The sequence below is a fragment of the Coturnix japonica genome, chromosome Z (assembly GCF_001577835.2).
Source record: "Coturnix japonica isolate 7356 chromosome Z, Coturnix japonica 2.1, whole genome shotgun sequence".
NCBI classification, from domain to species: Eukaryota; Metazoa; Chordata; class Aves; order Galliformes; family Phasianidae; genus Coturnix; species Coturnix japonica.
This window is the reverse complement of record NC_029547.1, coordinates 5,683,519-5,697,936: the sequence shown is the minus strand read 5'-3', so window position 1 is coordinate 5,697,936 and position 14,418 is coordinate 5,683,519. Positions and strand designations below refer to the sequence as shown.

General features: G+C 40.4%; 1 protein-coding gene across 1 annotated transcript in view; it reads right to left on the bottom strand.

Moving 5' to 3' along the window:
* The window catches only part of CELF4 (CUGBP Elav-like family member 4), a 706,944-nt gene extending 693,403 nt beyond the window's left edge, over positions 1-13,541 (bottom strand). Inside the window, exon 1 of the mRNA XM_015848275.2 lies at positions 12,925-13,541. Coding sequence (XP_015703761.1) covers positions 12,925-13,204 — 280 coding nt within the window. The 5' untranslated portion in view covers positions 13,205-13,541. The remainder of the gene's footprint in view (positions 1-12,924) is intronic.
* Positions 13,542-14,418: the final 877 nt, after the last annotated feature.

Here is a 14,418-nt window from a genome sequence, read left to right as displayed (position 1 = left end):
AAGCAGGCATGTAAACTTAAAGTCATGTGTAGGGAAGGGATCTGACCCCTGAGGGCAATGCTGAGTCCATCGTCCTCGTACCCAGGCTCAGACCTGCAACCTTTTCCCAAGGAGGAAGCTTGGCAAGGGAGGATAAGGAGCTGGTTCTGATTCTAAACCAAGATTAAGCAAATTGAGGGGCTGGGAAAGGAGAAGGGAGCAAGCAGATTGCCCGGCACTCAGACTGATGTTTTCTGCCTGGTGGCACAGAGCATAAACATGGCTCTGGCTGGTGGCTCAGCTATTTCTTTGTGCATTGAGAAACAGCAGCCAGGAGCCCTGTTCCTGGATCATCATAGGGGAGGCGACAGAGTAATGACACACCTATTGAGCAACTTCTTTATAAACAAACTCATGAAACCTAATTTTACCACCACCTTTCTGGCCTTTTTCAATGAGCTGGTCAGTAACAAATGATCGTTTAATGGCACAGAGCAGCCGTTATATGGGAGAACAGATTGAGGCTAATATAACACATGTTCCCCTCCAAACAAAAACCCAACATCTCTCCTATATCTTTTTCTTCCTTCCCCATCTGCAAACACTGTCAGTAAAGCTGAGTAAATATATAAATAATTAAACAAACAAATATTTTCCCTGCTGCCCCCAGGCCTTTGAATCTGAGACTTCGTTGGATTTCAGGCAAGCAAACAGCATCACGTTCACACACCCACTCTGCACGCACGCTTCCTCTCCACCTTTGACAGAATATCATTGACTTGAGTGCACTGTGATGATTTCAAATAGACCTGGGGTAGATAATCAACTGTACACACACTGTACACATATGCACACTCCAGCTCTTCTATTTATTTCATATAAAAAAATGTAAGCACAGTGAGGTGGAAAAACAAAATACCACATACACTGCTATTGATGAACTAGCTAAAACTAGTACTGAAATTAAAAATAAAAATTAAAAATAAATAAATAAATAAGAGTAATAAAATAATAGAATAATAGAATAAAATAGAGGGGAGCCTGATTTACTTGCTGGTCAGTCACCAGAGCATAACTGCAGGAGATAATCTGAAAACTCCCTTTTAAATGAAAAGGATTCTAAATGAATTTTGTTGTGACTGGCTACTTGAGATCACTGGAATCTTGTTTGTCCCCCACAAAAAGCAGCTTCTTGAACACTAGCCCCAAAAATCTCCTTCTGGACTACCTCGCTCTGCAAAAGACAAGGACATTCACATTCCTGCTTAAGGATTCATGTGGCTTCTGTCTGTTATCCATGAGACTGGGTCAGAGACTAACTATTGACTTCACGGAGCATTGGGTCGGTCCTCAGTAAATGGACGACGACTGCCAATTCCATCTGCTCACACTAAGGACAGGAGTACACTTGTCTGGAGGGAACTTGCTCTTTTTACTGACCCAGGGAAAGCAGATTCCTTCGGCTTGATCCAAATTACATTGCAAACAATAGGTTTGGCTCAGACCCTTACAGAAGAAAGGTGGGATGCAGCCCTTCATCAAATCCTTCAGCCTTGCAGCTCCTTCAGTTGCCATAACAATAAAGAGTAAAAATGTGATTCACTAAAATATATATTAAAAAAAATAAAAAATAAAAAAAAATAAACGGAGAGATTACGAAGGCTGAATCCCACTCACACAAAGAAAATTGTCAAAATTGCTGTTGACCCTTTCTTGGCAAAACAGGGACAAATTTGTATTTTCAAGTAAAATGAGCAAAGCTAATTTTCCACCTCCCTACTGTGCTTTTTTTTTTTTTTTTTTTTTTTTTTTTTTTTTTTTTTGGCTAGCTTATTTTCCTGATCTACACTAAAAGAGGCTCTGATGCAACACACTTGTCATCAGGGATGTACCAAAACCTTTCCTGACAGAAAATGAATGTTAAATTTCTGCCACTGATGTCTCCCTCCTAAAAAAAAGTCCAACTGGCCTAATACTGCAGATGAGAAAATGACAGATCAATAACCTGAATCCAACTGGAATCTTCTGATTGATTCAACAGGTTTCAGATCAGGCCTGAAGGCACCGAGCTTAAGTGACTCCATCAGAGAGTGTTGGTGATTAATTATCCCAGACCTGATTAGAACTCAGCCACCCTGGTCCCTTGCTGCTTACCCTCACCCACCAGATCTTTTCCATACTTTGAAAATGCTCTAATTTCAAAAGAGCGGTTCTGAGTTATGGCAGCCACCAGTAAACAGTATAGAAGGAATGGCAGTGTTTGCTTTCCTTACTTGTTTAATTTACTTTTAACTTTTACTGTATCGAGAGTAGAATATAAAACCCAGAATCTTTATATCACCATTACCTCCTATGAGATCTTCACATACATTTTCTCTTGCAGTTTATAAGGATTTACTTGCTTTTCTTTTTCTTTTTTTTTTTTTTCTTGTTTGTCAATGATTAAATTTGGGATATAATTGTTTGTAAGATACTCTAAATTGTCTCAGTCCAGACTCTTCCAAATAAATATGCAGCACTGCTATGATTTTAAAGACTTTGCCAGAGGATTTCTGTTGGTTTTCTTGTCCATTCCTCACTTCCACTCCTACTTTTTTTCTTTTATTGCCAGTATCTTGAATGAGATTTCTTTTTCTTAAAAGAAAAATAAAAAATCCACTGTAAGAAAAAAAGAAACCACACACAAAGAAAACAAAGCCAGAAAAATGACCAGTTTCTGTCTGAACACACATAACAGAACAAATCCTGCAGAACAGCATAACTGAATAATAGTTTATCTTTTTTTTTTATAAAAGAGGGTGAAAAATTGAATACTTGTCTGTGTATTATTGAAGATGGAATAGGATCAAATAAATTGCTTTTAAAAGCAATTAAATGCTCACAAAAGAAAAACACTCGCCTTGTAAACTGAGAGAAGAAATAATGAAATGCAAACCATCTTGAAACTATCGTATGGTGACTGGAACGAGAGATTTCAGGCCGAATGGTACAGCAGGATCGCACAGCATACCTAGACAAGGCAGCCTACAGCTGAAGAAGGAGTTAGGAAATTCAGAAAGCAAGATGATCTTTGTATCTAGACTTATAAGAGTGAAAACCTTACAACACTTACACTGCATGCTATCTACAGCTGCTGCCCCAACAAGCGGTACATTGCAGAACTGTCCATAACTTCAGGCCCAGTGGAAACCTTGCTGCAGGTGAGGTCGGGTATTCCTGAAGACTTTAATCAGCAGTGGAGCAGATCTCTGTACACTCTGCAAAGCTATTTTCCATCAGTTGTAGTCTGTGTATAGCACATATATCTTATTTTTAACCTCCTTTCCCCAGTATTTTTAAAATGATACTAAAAGTGTGAAAAATACAATAAACAGAACCCTTTCACTGCACTGCTGCATTAGAAAAACAGCTTTCTGGGTTCAGTTCTGCTCCATCCTGGAGTTTCTCCAGGCCTCTGGGTTCTCTGCAACTGCCAGGCAAAGACCTGATCCTGCAGGAGGTTTCTTGTCCCATTATGGGGCTGGAGAGACTTGGGGAAAGAAACAGAGCCCTGTCTAGAAGGTGCAAGGAAGCACTTTTCTCTGGATTGGCTTTCAAAGAGTTGTCAGCCAGTTGTGGCTCCTCTGTGAAAGGTATCTGCCTCTCCTCTCCCTCTTTCATGCACCATTTCAAAGAATTGCATCTTTACCTTATTATATTATTAGAATAAATCAATATTATTAATATTACATGTGGGCAATTCTGTAAATTCTTCTTAGTTCTCCTCCCTGCCTGTTAACAGCAGGTACACTATACAGTCTCTGGTTAGACTGGTCAACCAGGCTATCGATAGTCTTAATAAGCAATATCTGTATTATGACCTTTGCTCGCAGAACTGAATCTCTCCTACAGGGCTGTCATATTCCTTAAAGAAGTATTGATAAGCTCATTACTGTATTGCTACATATAATTTTAGGTGTGATTTTCACTCACCCTCAAGCATCTAGTAACCTAATACCTTTTTTTTCCTACTAAAGCATTGGCCCTTTTACAATTGATCAAATAATGAATTAGAGCATTATAGAGAGGAAACATAATCAGGGGATTTCTACAAGCACACTGTGATATATCTTTTGATCTTCTGACAACCTTCATCCCTCTGGATCCTAGGAAGGAAGCACTGTTTTATAGGGATATTATTAGGCTGATGCTGCTTTATACATCTACCTGCAAGAAGCTACCGAATCCGACAAAGATATTTGTGTGTGTTTGCAGTGAGTGATACGTACTATGTGATGCGAATCTATCCTTAGGGACTGAAAAGGAAAGGAAATATGCACAGATATAAGTCTTCCCTTTCTATACATGCATGCATACACACTATTCGTGTATTATGTACACAGGCATTTGAATTAGGAACAGGCCAAATAAGCAGTCAGATCTCATCAGACCAACTCTGTCTGCAAAGCCCCATTTTTATTCTGTTTGAAGAAGCTTCATGTCCAGAGTTATCTGCCCCAGCGTACTGGGAAGTCAGCTGGGTTGCCGCAGAAATATTTTGGAGACTCAGACACAATGTACAAATAAACCAGACATGGATTAATTAAGTGTGACTGTATCATTAAATTAGTATAATGAACAAACAACTACGTATCATATTAAACTCTGCATATAATTCCAGGAATAGTCTGTTAAGTCACCTGCCACTTTCACATAAGGATAAGATCTTTGTACTGTCTTTTAGATAGGAATTATTTGGAGGTATATGCCAGTCTTAATGTATATGTGTCTCTATAGAATGCACATTTTCATTAATATGCACATTAACAAATGCTTGCACATGCATATGATACACAAATACAGCAGATGCATTTGTATCTGTCTGAAAACTCAAATTCTTATGAAAGTTAGTTCTTGGGGGCATTGTTCAGGCAACCCATACTTCATCATAGTTACCAGATTTAAATAAGAAATTACAGATCTCAGAAACAGAAAGGGGAAAAAATAGTTTGTGTTATGAACTCTTCCTGCACTGCACATTCATGTCGCAAACTGTAAGCAAGTTTCTGGTGGCAAAGTACTCGGGCAGACCTAACAGAGATGGCACACCTCTCTGACAATATGCATCCCTGGGGACACAAAGATTGCCAACAATGCTATCTATGAAATAGTTAATATTAAACAATGATTGTCCATGTTCAACAGAGGAGGAACAAGTAAACAGATAAGGGTGAGGTAGATCGAAATCTGCATGCCTCATTGGCTGAGCTGTCGGATATTTCTAATGCATTTGAAGGGTTTGTTACTAAGAACCTGCTAAGTATCTTTAAACCTTTGATCTGTAGCCAGTCTTAACAAAGGTGACAATTAATTAAAGGAGAGTGCATTGCAATAAAGTTACATCATGGTCAGTTTATATATACTGTCCAAAGCTGGTTCACAGAAGTCACTGTCAATTAAAGTCTTCTTGGAGTCCAGTTCATTATCAATTTTTCCCCTTGCCTCGATCAATATTTTTGGCTGCTTCTGCTTGACAAACTTAACACAATGTCTATATCTATATGTCTTGCCATTCATTTACATGGAATAGATGGCCATATATGATTTATTTTTAGCCACTATGTATGGTCAGACACTTTATTTGAGAAGTTTAGAGCTCTCATCCATCTTTATTTTAAGGAACGACAATAATAAGCCCTCTCTACCTTCAAGGGGATGTCAGGTGGATATAATGAATACACATTAAAAGCTGCATTCACCTGTGTGTGTATTCAGGACATGGCTCATGCTGATGAAAGCAAATAAATGCAGTATCTGTGGTGCCATCCTGACTTCAGTCCACCTCAAGTGATGCGGCACATAGAGAGTGATGCAAGAGATCCTGCGGTCCCCAAAATGCGACAATGCATCCTGAGGAGTTACGGAGAGAGAAAGGTCTCTATAAAAATACCCCATCTCAGTCAAAGAAATGGCAGTAGAAGAAAAACTATAACTTATCCTCACCATGGATATTATTTTTTCCTCTTTCTGCTGCGGAAAGGATCAGACTGTCATGACAAGCCCCAGCAACAGTCGTACAGGCATTAGTGGAACAGTTATGCAGGTGAGAAATGTGGCAGGGGTCAGGCTTTTTTCAGTTCCTCAGCATCATTTAAGTTTTATTTTCACTCACTGAAGAAAAGCTAAGTTAGACACAAACTATCAGGCACAGAAGCTAGTTGTGTTTGCTGCAAATGTGGTTTTCCTGCGTTAATCCACAACCCTCAATTTTAACAGGAAAGGGACACACACAATTTGCAAATGTGAACCTACTGATGCAGTGGCAAAGCCCTCATGAACTTCTGCCCAGACAGCAGAAATGGGGTCTTCACTTCCTCCTGAAAAAAAATGCTGTGATTAATGAAACACCAGCTTCATTAAGGCCCAGGATTCAGCTTAGCTCACCTATCACCTCTCCTGGTTAGCACAAACACAGGGCACAAACATGACAACGCATGACAGAAAGTTCATACTGAGCCCTGTAGTCTGCTGTCATTGAGTACTGTGGTAAGGCTAATGCCAATGCCAACACAAGTCTTTGGGCATTGGATGTTTTTCTCTCTATTTTAAATGCAGGTACCTGGCTCAACAGCCTCAATCATCTTCCCCACTTTTTCTCTCTTGGAGCCATTACTGCCTGTCACATAAACCCGCCTGGGTTCACACTTGATTGACAGGAGGGACGGTAGCATCTCCTTTAGTGTCGTTCTGTTCTGTCGGGTCAGCGCGGCTGGTATGCATGTGCACAGAGTATGCATGATAAAAAAAAACCCTCACGTCTTGCTAAAAACTGTGGCCGAGTATTTCCAGCTCTGAAGGCTAGAGGAGACCCTCCTTGGTCATCTGGCTACTTTTGCCCCTTGTTCTTTGCTTCATGCATTGGAAATCCTATGCCCTCCCTTGCCCCCATCCTTGACAGATGCAATCTTCTTTCCTGTTGAGCACAAGACACTTTCTGAAATCTCACTCACTCTTTAACCAGGCAGAATTTCCAGATAGTCTCTGATAACTTCTTTCTAAAGACTATTCCATCAGATGCCTGGCTTTTATTATACAGTGCAATTTGAATCCCTTGCTAAAGAAACCCCTGTCTGTTGTACTGGTTACTGGTAGAAGCAGGATACGGGATGAGATGAACAACCGTTTTCATCCACGGTCACACTGATCCTCAGTTTTTTCCCTCTACTTTAATGCTGACATTTCCAATCTTTTCTGGATGAACCCAGAGAAAAAATAAAATAAGATAAACAAAAAATAAACGATGTTCTGTTTCTGTTATTATTCTTCAGAAATAAGTAAATTCCTGATCCACCATCTAATTAAAACCTTGTTTTGGCCAAATAAAGACTACGAGTTTTGGAAGTTGAAACTACTGCAGTCTTTTTAGAGGGGGAAAAAAGAAAAAACTACATTTTATTTCCTTCCCCAAAATACCCAGAGGCATTTGTATGTGTAGATATTGAGAGGCAGAAGCATCTATAAGTGCGCTGAAAATGTAAGACTAACTTGGAGAAAGGAGAAAGGTAAGAGAAGAAACAAAAGCTTCCAAAACACAAACTTTAATTTCTTTCTTTCTTTTCTCCACATTCTATAACTTTAAAATAAATGCATTCTTGTGAGGATGATTAGTTGGTATGGTAGTGGGGCTAGTTGAAGAACAGCTTTCGGTGCAAAACTTAACAGCCAAGCGAGAGATTCCAGAAAATTTGAGTTTGTACTCGAAATGCTGACACAACCGTAACAACAGCATCGTAACTGGCTGCAGCTGCTTTTAGAAGCCAGAATCTATGTCCAGACCCCTGAAAAAAAGAGTTAACACGTAGACTTCTAATTTATGAAGCAATCTAGGCTATTCATTTGACATTATCAAATATGCATATAAGCTCATCTTTATGGGAGAGTATAATATACAGGGGGATTTTTCCTCTCTCAAGTTGCATTTTGATTATTTTGAGGAGTTGTTCTTTAGACCTAAGGCATAAACTCTCTTCTGTTTTATTCCAGTTTATTTGTGCATTTACCTCCCTAAAACTTCTCTGGTTTATAACCATACTAAATGCTGTATGTGTTTCTTTTAGCCAGGCAAGCCTTATGTTTCAATTATGGAGGAGTTTTTTCAGCACCAGTATTGCGTTGTGTTTCTTTTCAACTACATTTCCATTTCTCAAAGGCAATGTGTGTGAATGTGTATGCATCACTTTTTTTTTTTTTTTTTTTTGTATTTATACACACACACAAATCTATGCACTTATACATATATACAAATATATCACCTGAACTGAACACACATCTTCATTGCACTTCTGAGTTTCTGCGGTATCCAAAACATTTATAGACATCCTTAGACTTAACAAGGCTTTAATCTTTCTATCATCTATCTTTGTAATCAAACATAACAATATAATGAATGGAAGCCTTGTTTACCTACCCTCTAGGTATTTTAAATTCCAAAATTATTTATACTTTTGAGAAGGTATAGTGGTAAAAGAATTAACTATTCTTTTCCTACTGTATTTTTCTAGCTTCACTGAATACCTTTCAAGTGAAGTTTGGGTCAGGTAGGTACACCATACTAGCCACAGGACTACAATAGTGAATGCTGGGGAGGTTTTCGGGATTTTGTGTTTTCCCCTCTCTAAACAATGCTAGAAAGAATGTTGTAGCTCTCAGGTCCACATAAGATGCTTTCTTTCTCACTGTACGCTGTCTCCACTCTTTAAAGTGCGCTCACCTGCATGTGTTTCAGTAAATCTCAGTTAAGTGTACAATGTTTATTTCTTCTGACTTCCTAAATAGAATATTATGGAGACCTGTGTGTTTTAAATTAAAACACACTCCAGACCTTGGTTACAAGCATGCTTCAGTAGAAAAGGCTGTTTAAACCTATGGGGACAGTCCTATATTTAGATTACATTAATTCATAAATATTATACTAAATACCACTTAAATTGGCCTTAAATGACTTCAAAGATAATGCATTATAATATGGCTGTCCTGAGAGCACTAACCTTTATGTCTCCCAGTAACTCAGCCTTTAAGCATACACCACTGCTAGATAAGAAGGGGGGAAGTTATGAATGAACGGCTTGCTAAATTGTTCAAGTGTGATTAGTTAACTCCGTGTGCGCGCGCGCACGTATGTGAGTGTGTGGGTGGGTCAGCTCTCCCCGGTAGATCTCTACCCGCAGATCTCAGCACACAGCCTCTTCCCAACCCTAGAGCAAAGTGCCACAGCAGGAGTGCGTTTCTGCCCCGTGTGGAGAGAAGCAAGGATGGGGGGAATATGTAGCAGCAGTGCTTGTGCCATGAAAGATTCTTTTCTCAGAGAGCTGGCAATTCATTCCCACGTCCCCTCACATGCTGCTTCCCCTATACCTTCTTCTCCATTTGTATGGCTGCAAGAGAATCGTGCTCACCAGCCTCTTTTCTGGTACCTGGCGTGGCATGAGATGGGTCTGCTGGTGAGAGCACCTAGGACTTCACTGTCCCTTTCTGATAGCTTTTTTTTCTTTTCTCTCTCTCTCTCTTTTTTTTTTTTTTTTTTTTTGAAAGCAGGATAGTTATGTTCTTCATCTTCAGGCTCTTAATTTTCAATTTCCCTCCGATATACAGAAGTCTCACCACAGAATCTTTTCATAATATTTTGAATCTTACACATCCCATGCTCTTATTTCAGTGGACTTACACCTGAAATGACTCCGGTTGCTACGTTTTTACTCTACGCTCATTCCCCTCTCTTCCCCTCCTGCAACGCAAACCCACCTTCTCCCTCTCCACACCCAAGATTTTCTTTCCGTACACTTAAATAAACTACATCCTGCTATTAACCCTTCAGAGTATACTACTGCCACAGCTTCATCCCATGGATTAGGAATTTTATCAACTGATAGTGATGGATCAATTAATGTACAAACATGATGCATCACTTATGAAAAGCATTTTGGGGTTTCATATTGCCATCCTACCCCCAAGAACCAGTTGGACTTCTTTATACAGTTCTTCACCTATGCCTCCAGCAAAGCCAAAACAGGGAGATCTGAGTGAATACTATGTTTCACATGACTGAATTTAGAGAAGGGAAAAGAGAAAGAAAACAGATTAAAAATGAAATGAAATGAAATGAAATAAAAAAGCCAAACACAATCCTCATCCTTCAAAGCCCCATCATGCTTTTTGACTTAATAGTAATTAATCACTACTGGCAAGAAAGTAATTTTTTTTCCAGGTAGCCAGAGGCACATTTTTATCAGGATTAGCTAATAAATCAGTGGCATTGCTAGAAAGGAGTTCAAACTCTTCTTGGATTTACTAAATAAAACCAATCTCTGAAACGTCGGCAGCTCGGTGTCTATTGAAGCTTCACTCAAAACCTAACCTACGATATAACAATCAACATCATCATTTTTCCTTCCAAAGTCCAAAACTTCTAGGGTGTTAAAAATGACTGTTTCTTTCAAGACTAACACATACAATTTGGTTTCACAATGTGACAAGAAATCCCACCTGGATTTTTTTCCTATGTTTCAGCTTTAAAACAGAAATGAAATGAATGGAAATGAAGTTAGTATCTTGTTTAATTCAGGAGTATGTGTTAAACATATCCAAGCAAGATAAATGATCCCTCACTCTCTCCATCTCTCCCTCCCCCCTGCTTCCTGAGTTTGTCTTTATGAATACAGGCATACAGTAAAAGCAAAACTGAACAACATTCCCGTCTATGAAACAGAAATTAAACTTAGTGCATAGATTGATTAATTGTATGTTTAAGGTAGAACAAAGCAAAAGAATTAATTCTCATCAACCAATCAAAATAAGATCCACAATAAAAAAAAAAACAAAAAACAAAACAAAAAAAAACCCAACAACAACAACAAAAAAAAAAAAAAGAAAGAAAAAAAAATACAATACGAAAACCTTTACCTATATGTTATCTCAAACATTTCATCAGTGCTGAGTGATTCTCTTCCGTGTAGCTTATTCTGTGGTTATTTTTTATTTTATGGAAACCTTAGATAATTTTTGCAAACACATGCGTGCACACGGGCTCGGTGGCTACTCATTATGCCTCATCTATCAGACAAGACCTCCCAGGACCTTTCCTTCCCTGCTCTTCCTACTGTTATTTTGTTGTTATTATCAGTAATTGTTCTAGAGTGAACATCATGTTTAGAAGATGTCCATCAGACCTTGATGTGGCTTCTAGGCAGCTAGCCTGAAAGGAAAGCTAGATTCAGAAGGGATAGGCTGATCACTGTAAATATGAGAAGGGTGTTTGGAGCAACCGGCAATACCCTGTAACTTGTACTGAGTCCCCAGTCCCCGAACACTGGATGTTTTCTGTACCCTGTGTGACACTGGTACTTGGCACACCCAAGGTATATTTTAATTTACATTTTCTTAAGGTGGAGAGGAGGGGAGTGACTGGGAAACGGAAAGAAATGCCTCCTAAACATCCTATTAAGTTTAAGATTTACAACTTGCCATGGCAGCTGGAAAGCTGGGAAGACACTAATGCTGTTCCCCATGACTCTCTACGCCAGGAGTGAATCGGCTGGAGTGGATGTTGCTATTGAACCTCTCTCGTAACAGATACAACTTCTACTCACCCCATGTTCCCCTGCACAGCCCTTTTTTCCTCCTGCACTATGTCTGGAGTCACACCCTGCTTACTTCTGATCTAATCTTTTTTTTTCTTTTTTCTCACTTCCATCTCCTTCTCTCCCCCGCTCCAGTAACTATATACCTAATGAAATAAACACACACGTACATGTACATACACACACACATGCATTATATATATAGATGCTGAATTAATAAAGTGACTCACTATGCTTCCACTCCTAAGCTGGGCTACCGTGCAAATTATCTTCAACTTCCTCTATGTGAGTCCTACTTTCCCACCCAGTGATCTGAGCATCTTCCCCGCCACTACACACACCCTCCCCCGTCCCAAAATGTAGCATCCTCTAATCTGAAATGCACCACTGGAGAGACTAAACAGGGAAAGGAGCAGGCAAAACTGGAGAGAGCAAGGCATTGCATGGGGAGCACGTCCTTACTGCTTTGAAAGCAAACCCAAAAAGTTCCCGGGATGGACTTTGGGCACACTAGAGTAGTGCTAGTAATATGCCTACTCAGAGACTTCTCTGTTCTGAAACTGAACTGCAACCCACCCCTACCGGATTACTCTCTCCAGCACATACTCACTTTGTGATTCTATACTTCCCTCCCCGGCAGAGATGTTTTTATTTTTATTTTTAAATTGTTTTTATATCTCTGTTTCCACACTGAGCAGAACCTAAATGAACACCCCCTCCACACCCCCAGCAAATCACTCTGCTCTACCACCAGTTTCGGAGCAGACTGCAAGTATGAATCCTAACAGAGTTAAAAATTAAAAGAAAAAAGTAATTAGAAGAAGAAAATGCAAGGCTGCCAGTGCCCGATAAACAACAGTTGTAAAATAGGGGCTTCCCAGCTCCGCGGAAACACGCGGACAGACGGACACACACCCCTCGGTGGAAAATGTGCAGCTCCCAAAGATAAATAAAGAAATCCTCTTAATCTTTTTCAGCACCACCAGCGTGTGGACAGCTGCCTGTAAACCCAGCCTCCCGCTCCGGCTCTCGCCTGGACTCTCCGGCTTTCACAAGTGGCAGCATCTTGCCCCTCTAAAAGGGGGAAAGACATAAAAATACTAAGAAATAAGGCAGAGGGAGCTGACCCCCTTCTCTGCTTCTCTCTCTTCTCTTTCCAGGAGGGTCTATTATTTCTTTCCCTGCCCCCCAGCCTGCTGCCTCCACCCCCGGCCAGCCAAAAATGAAATAAAATGAAATCGAAAGGAAAGAGAAAGAGAGATCCAGAGAGGGAGTGAGAACCTGCCTTCTTCTCCCGATCTCTCCCGGGAAAGTTCAGGAGGTAACTCACCTTTGTGCATGCCGGTGAACCTGTCCTTGAGCACCGTCAGCTCGTAGATCTTCCCGAACTCCTCGAAGAGCGGCTTGAGGTCCTTCTCCTCCAGGTTCCGCGGGATCTGCCCAATAAAGAGCTTAATGGCATCGTGGTCCTTCATTGGGATGGTGGATGGGTTTCCGGGACTATGGTTTAATCCGTTCATATGCCCGTTGGTGCTGGGGTTGCTGTGATTGCTACTCAGGCTGGTATTGTCTGGTTGTCCGTTTGCTAACGTGGCCATCTTTATATACATAGAGAAAATCTTCTTTCCTTTTTTTCCCCCTCTTCTTTCTCTCTCTCTCTCTCTCTCCCTCTCTCTCCCTCTCTCTCTCTCTCTCTCCCTCTCTCTCTCTCTCTCTCGCTCTCCCTCTTTCACACACACACACACACACTCACACACACACACACTCCTCCCTCTCCGTCTCTCTCTCTCTCTGGGTCTGATCTGATTTTTTTTTTACATTGAAGATCTGTGTCCTTTCCGTTTAAACAGGCTGGATCGGTTCAAATTCCCAGCCAGACTAGGGGGTGGGGTGTGAGTGTGTGGATGTGTGTGTGTGCGGGGAAGGCAGGCTGGGGGTGGGGGATTGCTTTTGCCTCTACCCTGCCTAAACCCCCTCCTCCCATCCAACCACCCCCCCCGTCTGTCTGCCCGGGAGAAGCTCAATGGTATCTTCCAACACAGCCCCCGGCTATAAATAGCACTAGGCGCATGGCTCTTTGAGAGACAGTCAATTTCTATTGTGCCAAGTGAGCAAAGGGGAACGGTTGCGTTTTTAGGACCAATGATGATGATTTTATTTTTTTTTTTTTCCTTTTCTTTTGCAAGTCCTCCGATCAATCGCTGTCGTTATAATTTCAGTGATCATCAGGAAATCTGCCTTTCATTTGAGAGGGGGAAAAAAAACACAAACCCAAGGTGTTCTGACTTTTTCCTATTATGATGCTGTCTCTTATTTATTATTTACTCTTATTATGAATTCGCAGTTGATAATAAAAGCAGTTGAGATACGGACGAATCCTCGGTCTCAGAGGTTGCTTTTGCTATTGTTGTTGTGGTTGTGATGTTACAAGCTCTCTTTACTATATCTGTTCTTGTTGCCTCTAAAAAAAAATATGCATGCTCTTTATGCTCTTATTTTTAAAATTATACTGCCGATGATGACATCAGGCTAGGAAAGGCACAAACTGTATTGTTGTAGGTCTCTACAGAGAGAAAAAAATAGCGAGATGACTATTAATTTTCATGCTGCCCATATTTATTTTACGTACAGTCAGTGCGGGTGTTATCTCCTCTGTGTGCGTGTGCGTGTGTGTATTGGAAAGGGATTGATTAGATAAGATTTTCTTGCCCGACTTTCAAGCCATCAGGATATTCTGTCTCTCTCTGATGGAAACATAAATCGTATTTTGTAGTCATCAGGGATCGGGAGTTGCTTGTCCGGACAATGCTCTCTAGACAAAGTG